At 46.2% G+C, this 13,048-nt stretch overlaps 1 protein-coding gene across 1 annotated transcript in view; it reads left to right on the top strand.

The window, feature by feature from the left end:
• Window positions 1-13,048, top strand: part of LOC138283610 (dynein axonemal heavy chain 11-like) — a 2,790,563-nt gene that overhangs the window by 2,376,205 nt on the left and 401,310 nt on the right. The window contains exon 68 of the mRNA XM_069221547.1: window positions 5,597-5,770. Coding sequence (XP_069077648.1) covers window positions 5,597-5,770 — 174 coding nt within the window. The remainder of the gene's footprint in view (window positions 1-5,596; window positions 5,771-13,048) is intronic.

The following is a 13,048-nucleotide window of genomic DNA, read 5'->3' as shown; positions in this document are numbered from 1 at the left end:
GTGCTAGAGATGCAAAATATTCAACTGGGAGAACATCTGAGCCAGGCGCCTTGTTGCGGGACATTTGGGACAGTGCAGTACGAATTTCATCTATATTGGTAGGACTATCCAATGCAGACGCCTGCTCCGGGAGCAGACGGCGCAGCTGTAGAGAATGCAGGAAACCAACTACTTGTCCCGATGGAGGGGGAGGGGGAGCGCGTATAATAGTTATGAAAAGCTTTGTTAATAGCTAGTTGGGTGTTTACTACCTCACCGGTATCTAGACGGATGGCTCCTATGGGCGAAGAGTGGGGGCTATCGCATGTCAGCCAAGCCAGCAAACATCCAGCCCTGTCCCCCTCTGCATATTGTCGTGTAATATAGTGCCGGTAGTCGTGTTCACATAGTCTATCGTCAGCTTCTCTGCGATCTGCACACATGAACAGTAGTGCGCTCGCCGATTCCTGGCCGTCAGCCACCGTGACTTCTGCTATGCGCAGCTTAGTCTCCAATTCTGATAACTCCCAGAACAGGGCGTGGCGAACCCCAACAGAGGCAGCCATTCAGTGGCCTTGTACCACTACTTTGTGAGCATCCCACTCTGTCGCCCTGTATGAAATCGTGTTGTGGTTTTGTGTGAAGTAAGTGTCTAGGCATTGAGCTAGTTCTGCACGGAAAGGGGGATCTGTTAAGGCTTCTGGCTGCAAGCGCCATGTGGGTATCCAAGCTCTCAGACGACCCCATTCCAGAACCATACGTAAGTGGCAGTGATCCAACTCAGTGCGCGCCAGATAATCTGAGGCGTGTACCCTGTGTACCACCGAAGGCGAGACAAAGAACAGGTCTATCCTTGTGTGTAGGTCATGGACCGGGAAGTAAAATGAATATTCGCGTTCTGCCAGGTGTCGCATGCGCCAGATGTCACTCAAGCCGTTCTTCATCTTCCAATCTGCGAACTCATGCGAGATTTGTCTGGTCGGGGCAGAGGGTAGGGGGGGAGGAGCGATCAACATGGACATCCTGCACACAGTTGAAATCACCACCCTAAATATTCTCCCAGTGGGATCCCTAGAAAGGCCGGCAGACATAGCATGCAGAAAGCTTCTCCGGGTGGTGTTGGGCGCATAGAGTGCCATGAGAGCCAGAGGCGCACCATCCAAGGAGCCCTCCAATAGCACATAGCAACTGTCTGGATCCAACCGTGTGTGGGAGATCGTCTATGGCACACCCAGTGCAATCCAAATTGCAACACCGCGAGCGAAGGCTGAGGAAGTAGTGCCAATTAATTTACCTCTCCAGCTAGCGCGCATTCTCTCTATCGTGGTGGAGGATAAGTGTGTTTCCTGCAGCATTGCAATGTGGACTTGATGTCTTCTCAAGAAAGCATATATGCGCTGTCGCTTGCGCAGAGTGGACATTCCCCTGACGTTCCATGTGACCACATTATAGTGAGGGACGTGTGACTGGAGTTGTGCAAACATTACTACACTATAACGCTAAATCGTGGGAGGGCCCATGTTAGGAGCCACGCCGCTTTTGGACATCGGCAGTAAAGTCTGGGTAAGCGGATATTGATGCATTCCTGAACTTTTGTGGATCCTCTCTCCGGAACAGTTGAAGTATCAAGTCTCTGTCACTGTAGTTAAGGAAGCGGGCAATCTATGTTAGAGGTCTGCCCGGTATTCTGTTGGCATGCTCAATCGAAAAAAAATGTGGTACTTTGTCCCGCAGAATGGTGTCCGTCAGCCAACCTTCCAAAACCAGTTCCGCGCTAGGGCCCTCGATCCTCTCCGGAAAGCCCACCAGGTGTGTATTTTTGCACCTTGATCTCTCCTCCGCATCCTCAGCTCTACGCCGAAGCCCGTACACCTCCATGGTTAATTGGGTCATCTTCTTCTGAAGAGTCTTCACCTCGGGGGACAGTTTTACTATGTCTCTCTCCGATTCCATTACTCTTTCCACCAAAGCACGGTGGACGGTCCACAGGAGGTTGACGTCTAGTGTAACGGCGTCGATCTTCGTCTCTAGCGTAGTCTTGGTATGCAGTATGGCCTGCAATAACCTTTTGAACCGTGATGTGTAATTATGCAGGGTGGTCTCCATTTGACGCAACGCCTGGGAGGTCGAGTCCAGATCTCAAGCCGGCGCCCCTGCCGTCTCCATGGGCATAGCGGGGGTCTTGGCAGGCTTTGCTTTACCCATCCGGTAGCTCTCGTCACGGGTAGGATCCAAATAAAAGCCCTCCACACGGCTCTCAACCAACCAGCCCACTTCCGGGATGCACGTCTAGGAGGGTTGGAGTGGGTGCCTTAGCGTACAGCCCAGGGTACCACTGAGATGGAGCCCCCAGAACAGCACCAGTTTGTTGGTAGATCTATTTAGATAGCTCCACAATACAGCGAGATGAGAGTGCACGTGCGTTCCACCCCAGTGCGATGCGGAGGCAGCAGACGGTAATATTGAGAATAGAGATTGGCCTTCAGAGTTAATGCCGACTTACTACTCCTACTTAGGTAGTGGACAGATTGTCTCATACTACAGGGCGCCAGTCAGGCGTCCACACAGGCTAGGGTGACTCCATAACCCAGAAAAGGGGCAGCTTGCACCAAGAATGTCCCAATACGGCTGACAGTTCGGAGCCCCGGTACGGCTGCAGCGGAGCAGATGCCTCCAGGCCAGTCACGCAGCCACCGCTGCAGGGGGTTGTAACAACAGGATAGTAAATAGAGTCCCATTCCCAGTGAGCGAGTATATTTGTGTGGCAGTGAGGCAAGTAGAGGATCCTCAGGCCGTCAGTGATCCTCAGGCCGAACTGCGATCCAGGACATGTCCCCCAGTCAGTGCAGCATCTTATCGATGCCCACGCATTCTCATCCTGTGGCTCTGTCGTGTTCCCGTGTTCCCACGCACGGGGACTGAAGCATATATGGTTCGACGCTGTGTGGTGTTGGGGCGCGCTCGGGGTCCGGCTGCGTGCCCACCACTCTCGACAGCCAGAACGCAGGGTTCCAGATGGGCAAGAAGTCCTCGGTAGTGCCCCTGCGTATCGGGGTTGACATGTAGCAGCAAGGGCTTTGAAGGCCCTCCAGGGCGCGCGCTGCACCAGCCGGGGCTTGAATGCGCTGCTGAATCTGCCTCTCACCTCACCAGCTCTCCCGCCTGCTCAGGAAATTCTGTCTCACCGCTGGGTCTCCCCTCGTGGGAATTGCAACCCTTGTATCGCGTTGGCACTCGTCGGCGGGAGCGCTCAGGGCCTGTCGAAACGCCAATCCCACTCGTCCGGAGGGTCCCAGGGTTACGAGTAGGCCACGCGGACCGAGGCCCCGCCTTCCACGCGGCGAGGGTGCTGCTCGTACAGCTCGGCTGCAAACTTCCATCGTTGTGCTGCTCCTCTGTGCGAGCCCAAAGCGGCCGGGCTCACAGAGATCCGCCAGTCGAGTAGGGAGAGCCTGGGCACAGGATATTTGGTTGGCCGGGAGCAGAGCTGCAATTTATGCTGCCGCTACGGTTGCCATCTTGGACATGCCCCCCCCAGTGAGGCTTACATAGTGTAAAATGTGTACAAACAAAAAGCATGGCTTTGTGACTAATGGATTTGATAAGAGAACAGTGTGCATCAAAAGTCCCATCACATGTAATATTTTCCATGAGTTATTGTGCTGTTGATGACTCTACCTGAGCTACTGTTTGGGGCATAAACGGGACCCAAGTAAATTAGGGCGCAAGTTGAAATGCCTAGGAAATCATTTTAAAAACTAAAGAAAGAATGTATTAATTGTATGGGTTACAAGTTAGCAAAATGCAATGATTGATAGTCGTCCACCTTATTACACATGCATATATCTTAAAGCACTTGTGATAAGCCGATCAGGCTACTCCTCATGCTTTTGACAGAGAAATCTGTCTGTCAAACTCTAACTCAGGGCGTAAATTTCAGACTGGACTAAAACAGTGCTTCAAGTGTGGGCTTCCTTATTTTTTTTATTAGAAGTAACAGATTGTTCATAAGGCTTGGGTGAATTGTTCTGTGGCTTCTCTAAATAGAATTATGTGTACCAAGCGTGAATGGTACTCCACCGCTACATGTAGGTGCCCATATTAAATGTAAGGTGAGATATCTGGCTTTTTAAGTCCATTCATATCGTGAAACCCCGTTGGCAGTCACCTAACTTTCCCATGATGAACGCCCCGCATTGCAAACCTTTTTGGGAGGGAATTTTTTTTTTTTATCCAAGTGGGAAAAATATGGAACAGAATCCCAGTAAGAAGCCAAGTCAGCCAGTTGATGTTCTTGAATAAATGGCTGCTCAAAACAGATTTAAGGAAATTCCCACTTTCCCAACTGGCCCAGGAATCGTACTATGCTTATCCCAAATGCATTACTGCCAGTAGCATGCAAAACCATGGAATTATGTGAGATCTGCAACAATCCCGGGAAACAAATTGCAACACATCATGTTATAAAGAAAGGGAAAATACAGCATACTTTACACACTCATTAATTCGCCACCGCTGCCCGAAAACACCTACAAATCAGCCATTGTTGTCAGACTGAAACAATATTTAAGTGATGGGTTCAGTGGATGGAAAGATAAAGAGCGTGTGGTAGGGGACTGGGCTGCTAGGAAGGAGTCTCATGTTTTTTTAAAGAGCCAAGTTAGACGTGGTTCCGCACAAGCCATACGGGAATGGGCACCCTCCATTCTAACCAGAGCACCGGAAAGGCAAGTTTACAGTGTTGAGGCCGCATAAGCATAAGTTTTTGTGAAAACATGACATATGGACTGTTTTTAACTCGTGTACATTTTATTGCAAATAGCTGGGTCTTAGGTGCATCTCACCTCACTTACTAGCATGGGTATACCATACAAAGAAAGACTATGGCCCTCATTTCAACCTTGGCGGTCGGCACCAGTCGGCCGCCCATGCGGCCGGAAACCCGCCGGCCACATTTGTACATCCCTGCTGGGCCGGCGGGGATGTCGGCCACAACATTGCAGCCGGCTCCTAATGGAACCGGCGGCAATGTGGCGGTGCAGCAGCAACCGTTGCGCTTGTCACTGTCAGCTAGGCAGACAGTGAAAAGCGCGACGGGGCTGTGCCTGGTGGCCCCTGCACTGCCAATGCCAAGTTCATGGGCAGTGCAGGGGCCCCCAAGGCCCCCCAGGGGCCACGCGACTCCCCTTACCACCAGCCTTTCCATGGTGGTGTCTATCGCCATGGACAGGCTGGCGGTAAGGGAAGTCACAATCCCCAGGGCAGCACTGCAAACAGCACTGCCCTGGCGGATTCTGAGCGGTGGGACATCCATGGCGGTAAACTGCCTGTCCCAGTGCCGCGGTCAAAATATGGCGATTTGTACTGCTAGCCTGTTGGCGGTACGAACGCCACTTCAACCCTGGCAGTCGGTGACCGCCAGGGTTGTAATGAGGCCCTATATTTTTTATTTTGTTAATATCTTGTCCATGAAAAATATTCTAGCTTGCTTTTTTGTTATTTTATAACTATTGTTTATTATTAATTGGACAATTAAAAGACAGGGGGAGAAATTAATTAAATGAACGTTTAAGTAAATGGCAATTTGTTAATGTTTTTTTCAATTTACATTTTACAGTCAGAAAACATCAGATGGGCGCATTCCGTAGCCCAGTACCATGAGCAGGAGGAAACGCTATGTGGTGACGTACTTCTGACATCCGCTTTCATTTCTTATGCCGGCTCATTTTCAAAGAAGTATCGACATGAGCTTGTTGATAGCCTATGGATGCCTTACCTGAGAAGCCAAAAGGTACTATTCTTACTTTATCTATAAAGGATATGCTGTAGATAATGTCTTAGTACGGATAATTTCAAACTGCATTTGTCATAGATATTATCCATAGCAATTCTTGGTTCATACACAGTGCCCAATCCTGATGCAATGTTTCTGTTCACAGACAAAACCTGATACCTCAAGTCTCTAGTTCTCCAAGGACTATTACAGAGGATGAAAATATAGCACCTTTGGGCAGCTATGTCTGTTTAACCATCTGCAAAAACACCTTTCCTTTTATGGACACCAGCTTATAGCTCGTGCAGCAGTCCTCTCAGTGACAAGAAAGACGGGTGCTTTTGCAGGGCACTATGGGGTTTTCAGCATGGTCCTTCTTTTTTCCTTCATTTCTTTGGCTTTTGTCATCTGGGTGAGTTTGTTTTGTTCCCCAGGAGATTACTGGCTCATGCCTCCCTCTGAATACACACGGCAGAGAGTTCAAGAAATAAAAGACAGACAAGTTACAATATTTTGAAACCCATCAACGCTGTTTGTGGTCCTCGCAATTGCAAAGTCCCATGGTCGCCTTTCATTTTTAACATGATTTTCTCTATGTGTAAATCGCCTACGGAAGACTCTAACTTTCTTTAACATTTACCCTTCTTAGTGCTTCTCCTTCTTTGGTAAAGATAAAACAAATCAAATTAACTCCTTTTAGAATGAAACCGCTGAGGTATGGGTACCAACTTGTCCTGCCCTCTACCACAAGCATTTCCCACCATGGCCTTTTTTGTGGCTCTTTCATAGTTTTATGTGGGTTATGCACTTCTGTGAGTAATACTGAGGATATGGATATATAATGCACCTTGTTCTGAAGTACCGCACAAACATTCTTCTTTCTGGTGCACCTGAAAATGGTTTTCCTGGTACTTCTGTACAACTTTCTCTGGGTTGTCACTAGAGGTTTTATTAGAATCTGAGATCTTTATTACGAGTTCCCCTCATTTGGGTACTCGGATTCCAAGGGAACCAGAATCTCAGATTCTGCTCCTTCCTCAGAACTAAATCGGGGGATTCTAGGTTATTTCTCCCGGAACTTGGAGTAACACATGGAACTAGGAATACCGGGTCCAATTCCACATGTTTACTTCATCTAGGAGAAATAAGCCCGAATCTGCACCAATTTCTCACCTACTTGAAGCATATGGTAAAAGAGTGTATGGACATTTTTCAGGGCCTTGGTGCATGTGGGGGGGGAGAAGAAGAGGTGAGGTAAGATCCAGGGGAAGTGTTTGCTCCTCCCTCAGTTGTGCAGCAGGAGTGCAGGCATGCGGACCACCAGGCGCAGAAGCTGCTCACAGCCTCTGCAGCAATGCACAAAGAACTGACTTGGGAGTCTCTAAGCCTGGGATTTACCTTGGCCAGTATTTTCAGATCCAGTCATCCTGGACCCAGAAACGTCTCAGAATGGCCCAGACTAGTATGACCACTGAGCATACCACTCCGGATCACTTGTAGTGAGTGTCCTACTCTTCTTCTTGGCTCAGGAACCAAAATAGTAAGCCTATAGCATTGGAAATGGAAAATACCAAGATTCCTTGCCATCCAAACCTATGCAAAAGAAATTGCCTCAAGAATATTCAGTGGTTATACAGCAAGATAAAACCTGGCTACAGGGAGAAAAAGTCAAGGGATAAACTGATGCACAAGATGTCCTACCCGTTCATATTTTTGACATCTCATCCAACCAAGAAGATTCCTTTAGTCTCTGAGCATAACATAGTTGCCTTGACAGTCTCCTTGCATTGAAGAGGTTTGTGACAAGTCTCACCCCTTTTCAAGCATGTAGATTTCAGAAATCAAGCCTTCTTGAGTTGTGTAGTACATGTAACTGGAGAGAAGCCTGCTTTTGGAAGAGTTGCACACCATTAGAGAACATTCACCTGATTATTACCCCTCACAAGGGTTAGAGAAGCCTTCTCTTCAAAGAGACAATCTCTTTATGACATTAGACTTAACAATGGTCTGACAAAACCTAGTGTTATGATCTCTATCAACCCAGCCTTTGACATTGGGTCTAGAGGGCTTTCTGCGGTCAATATTGTTTGTTTATTGATATTCAGACCCAGCAATCTGGGGCTATTTCTAACTGGAAGTCTGAGATCCTCCTTGGCTCAGACTGTCTTTCAAAATAATTACTAGAGTTACTTCCCTCCAAGTCCAGTACAGGCACCTGCAAATCCAACATCATTGCACAAATAAGGCTCCATTATTAAGCTGTTCTTCAGATGGCTAATGCCAAGAAATCAGAGTGTAATTGTGGTTCGCGAATCCAGGTAGGTTCTGATACCTCAAGTGGTGCTTGTAGTTTCTGCCTTTCCTTAGCATCCTATAACTCCATGACTACCACCAACACATTTGGAACAGCAAATGAGTTCTCTTTTAACTCTATACACAGTATTTTCTTATCTCCAGAGCTCTTCATGCTTACCTTTAATCCTGCGCTTCCCAGGAATCAACAGTCCCATGTCCACTGCTACCATTGTTCTAGCCTTGTAAAGCCTCTTTGGTCTACTACTACCAATCCATGACAAGTTAAAGAAGTCTCTAGCTCATTACTAGCCCCGAGGAAAACCTTTGACATGGAGGAGCAGGGCAGTGCAGGGTCAGAGCACACACTGCATTCACTACAAGCCTCAGCTCGCCCCACTTGTTATGAGCATGTGGAAGTCTACAACAGCTATTAGAGGACACAAATAAACATTAGATGCCAATTCAATGTGGTATTATAAATTCATGCAGCAATCAGTTGTTACTTTGTTGCAAATTCATTATTGGAGTTTATGTTTTGGGCTGAATGCTTATCTTTGCATCTTTTAAATTACTGGCAACTACTTTTGTGCTTGGTAACTATTTTTGTATTTAAAAATCAATCATTTAAAGTTCTTGATATTTTTTTGGGGGAGGGAAAGGGCTAGACTCCCATATTTTGTTTATTTTTCCTTCATTGCGAGCCATTCATTGTCTATTGGATTATTGCTGCTGGAAGCTTTAAAATGTATTTGACTGAGGTAAGTCTGTGTTTATTTCTGTACATTTGTTTTTTCCATCATTCCTTTCTCTTGCACAGTATACGAAGTGGGTGACTAAGTGGAGGCTCGGGGTAGCTGGCACCAGAGCTGTCTGTAACAGCATGCAGTATCTATGTATCTATGTTCAGTGGCTTAACAAAGGCCCCCGCAGCCCCTGCAGTGTGGGGTGGGGGGAAGGCTCAGAGCTCAAAGGGGCCCCTTCAGCACAGCACCTGGCCTGAGCGAGTCCAGAGGGGGGGGCATACTAACCTTCCTTGATACCAGTAGAAGTCCATTCCTCTTAATTTCCACAAATTTCAATAGTGCACCACGGCTAGTTTTAGGTACCCCTTACTCCCCCTCTTCCTTTCCAGTCAATCTATAGATCTGTTGTGCTTTGGGAGTAGTTGTCATGTGTATTTCCTTTGGTTCCCAAGTGCATTCAACCTTTTAAGATAAGATGACACCCATGACTAGGATATCAATATTGTAACCCCAGGCACTGACAAGAGATACCACTTTATATGAGATAGTCAGTGGTTCTGAAGACAATGAGGATGAGTGCTTCCTGCATTTAGTTTATTAATGCGTTTATTTTGCATATTTGATAGCAATTATTTTCTACATTAATACATTAATTCTGCTAGTTTGGATGTGCCAACACAAACATGGACTATCCTCCGTGGTATTTATCAAAACATATTTACTTGTTCTATGCATAATTTTCTAGACCATTACGTTACTGTTAATCAATACTTTACCATGAAGCACTTGCAACAAATAATCATTATCAAAGTGATTTAGCTATAATTGTTTATTCTACTAATAATATACTTTGATTATGTAAACTATATAACCATACCTTCCCATGCCTTCAAGAATGCGGCTGTGGTGTCCCTGGGGCTTAGCCTGAGTCAACCATCATTGCTAAAGAGGGAAGTTGTAGATGGATCCTTCCTCACATGGGTATTAGCAGGCCCTCCATTCCTCAGAGAAAAAGACAGGTAAATGTTGTTAAGGTTTATTTAGCAGAAGTCCCCTCCCCAGCTCCACTTGTCTCCAAAACACTCAACAGCAAACAGAAGGTCTCTATGTCATAGGCTCTTCTTGACAGTCTTGCATGGCAGTTTTCTACTTGCCAGGCTAGCTTCAACCTCAGATAAGCAGTAAACATATATCTAATTAAAGGAAAGAGAGAGGTTTTTATCAGGATACTTCTTTTAGAGAAATGGATGCTGGTGTGTATTTATAGACATTTAGAAGTATGAGAACCTATTTCTGCATACCCTTGCAAGCAGCTAATATACAAAGTGGCTTCTCCTAACGTACTGTTCAGCTTCACTTATAGCTATCTAACACGTCACAGAGGGATATGGTTCTCGGCTGTTCTTTTCACAGATAGATGCTTATTCACTCAATACCCAGGAGGCTAAGGGTAAGAGATTGGACTCCATTTTAATGCTAAATTATTCCTATCTTCAACGCAGATTGTTCTGAACCAGTTCATGACCAATTCTGTCCCTGCACTTTCCATCAAAGTTCAACCTAACTCGGTGTGGGAGAACCATGCACAATCTAACACTTCAAAGATGTCACAGGACTTTCATGGCTTCTGCGATCAAGACAGATGGGTCAAGGCAATCTTTCAATGTACCCACCAAATCCTTAAATGGTTTCCTCACCTTTGTTTTTACCACAAGTCCAAAAGTACTAAATGCACTCCATGGTTGCAACAAGGAACATTGGCTACTGCTCGGTGGGAAGTGTCTGGCTTCATAATTCTCTGCTGGTTTGGAGATCTTTTTACTGTAGAGCAAGGGTTTTGGTCAATTCTTGGCTGCTAGAAATTAGATGCACCTAAACACGAAAGCCATCAATGTAATTCTTGTGGAATATGCAAGGATTTTTACTTTTTTCTTATGACAGAATGTATTAAGAAATTAGTGTTTTATATTAATCTGAGTATTGGATCTCAATCTGGGTTTGCCCAAGTAGTCATTGAAGACGAATGCACATTTTTTGTTAATCTCTTCATTAGTTTATTCTTAGTAACATGTTTTATTCGCATTATCATAAATTATTAAGGTAGCATGAAAAACACCATAGAAATATTTGAAATACTCTCGACATTTATAGCATTTAATGAAATAAATCTACTTTGGCACTTTGGAAACATACTAAGGTTTCTGCCTTGTTTTTGACTATTGTACTGGCTAGTTAGGGTAAGTTTTTGCCCCCCCATAAACTTTTTTATTATACCGAAAACAACATGTTCTAATGCACAGCAGGCATGTCAATAGCATGAAAGATCCGGGTTGATGAGCATCTCCTGTTGAGAACACTAATAGCAATTGTTAGAGCTGACAGCCTTAGAGTGGTCATCCCCCAACTTTTTGCCTTCCACCCTCAACCTTTCTGACACAGTCTTTGCTGATTTTAGGACTCTGCATACTTTATCACTGCTGGCCAGTGCTAAAGTGCATATGCTTCTCCCTTAAACATGGTAACATTGGTTCATCCCCAATTGGCATATTTGATTTACTTATGAGACCCCAGTAAAGTGCACTACATGTGCACAGAGCCTGTAAATTAAATGCTACTAGAGGGCCTGCAGAACTGATTGTGCCACCCAAATAAGTAGCCCTTTAACCATGTCTCAGGCCTGCCATTGCAAGGCCTGTGTTTGCAGTTTCACTGCCACTTCAACTTGGCATCCAAAAGTACTTGCCAAGCCTTAAACTCCCCTTTTTCTACATATAAGTCACCCCTAAGGTAGGCCCTAGGTACCCTAAAGGGCAGGGTGCTATGTAGATAAAAGGCAGGACATGAACATATGTTTTTTATATGTCCTGGTAGTGGAAAACTCCTAAATTTGTTTCCCACTACTGTGAGGCCTGCTCCTTTCATAGTCTGGCATTAGACCTGCCCTCATATTCTTTTTAAGTGGTAGATTCTGATCTGAAAGGGGTAACCAGGTCATATTTAGTATGGCCAGAATGTTACCTAAAAATCCTGCTTCTTGGTGAGGCTGGACTTTAAATTACTATTTTATAAATGCCACTTTTAGAAAGTGAGCATTTCTCTGCACTTAAAACCATCTGTGCCTTACAGACTTTCTCCAATCAACGTCTGTTTTGTGCTGGTTGACAGCTCCCTTGTGTTTTTCATCCAGACAACCACAAACACAGGACACTCAGTCACATCTGCATTTATCTGCATACTGAATGGGTCTTCCTGGGGTGGAAGGGTAGATGGCCTGACACTTACATTTCAAAGGCCAGTGGCCTGCCCTCACACAAAGGACTGATAACCCCCCCACCGGGACCCTGGCAGAGAGGACTGGGCTGAAAGGGGAACTTGTGCACTTCAAAACCACTCTTTGAAGTCTCTCCTATTTCAAAGGCATTTTTGGGTATATAAACTGGGCCTCTGACACTTCTGGACCTGCGCCTGAACTCTGTCAGAAGACCTGCCTGGCTGCCCAAAGGACTCTCTGGACTTCTTGCTGGACTGTTGCCTTTCTGTTGCCCTTCTGCCCTGTTGGCCTCTGACTGTGCTGGAAGGACTCTGCCTTCCCCCAAAAGTGCTCTTCAGGGCTTGGATTGAGCTTGCCTTGTGTTCTGAAGTCTCAGGTACAGCAAATACTTCAACTACTTGCTTTTTGCTAGTACCCAACTCCAGCGACCCCAGAACGACTTCAGCGACACCAGGAATGCCACATCCTGCACCTCACTGCACACAACGACTGCGGCCGCTGACGTCACTCAGGATCAACACAACACTGTGAAGCCGCAACATCACATCCTGATGGTCCGGAACCAGTGACCCCGCCGTGTCACAAGGAATTGATGGATCACGGATGCTCCCACATCATCTCCCCCTGCATCCGGACGGCACTGGTGCATCCCCTCCACCTGCTACACAGTGTTGAATTGAGACCTCTTTCCTCGGAAGCTGTAAGGGACTGATGCCTTACTGACTCCAGTGTCGCCCCTTTCCTTGGAAGCCGTAAGGGACTGATGCCGCACCGATTCCAGTGATGCCTCTTTCTGACTCTGTGCTACCTCCTTGTTTTCATTTTCAAAAGGTACTGTACCTGAGGGTCTGTGAGACTCTGTGACCGGCACCGGGGGTGTCAGATTGTTGGGAACAACCCTGTCAATGACGCTGTGATAGCCCCAGTTGGAGCTATTGTGTTTCTAGGCACTTTAGTAGGATTTAATCTTTAAAAATTCATAATTTT

This window comes from Pleurodeles waltl, chromosome 3_1 (genome assembly GCF_031143425.1).
Source record: "Pleurodeles waltl isolate 20211129_DDA chromosome 3_1, aPleWal1.hap1.20221129, whole genome shotgun sequence".
NCBI classification, from domain to species: domain Eukaryota; kingdom Metazoa; phylum Chordata; class Amphibia; order Caudata; family Salamandridae; genus Pleurodeles; species Pleurodeles waltl.
Note: the sequence above shows the minus strand (reverse complement) of the source record. Positions and strands in the feature narration are given on the sequence as shown.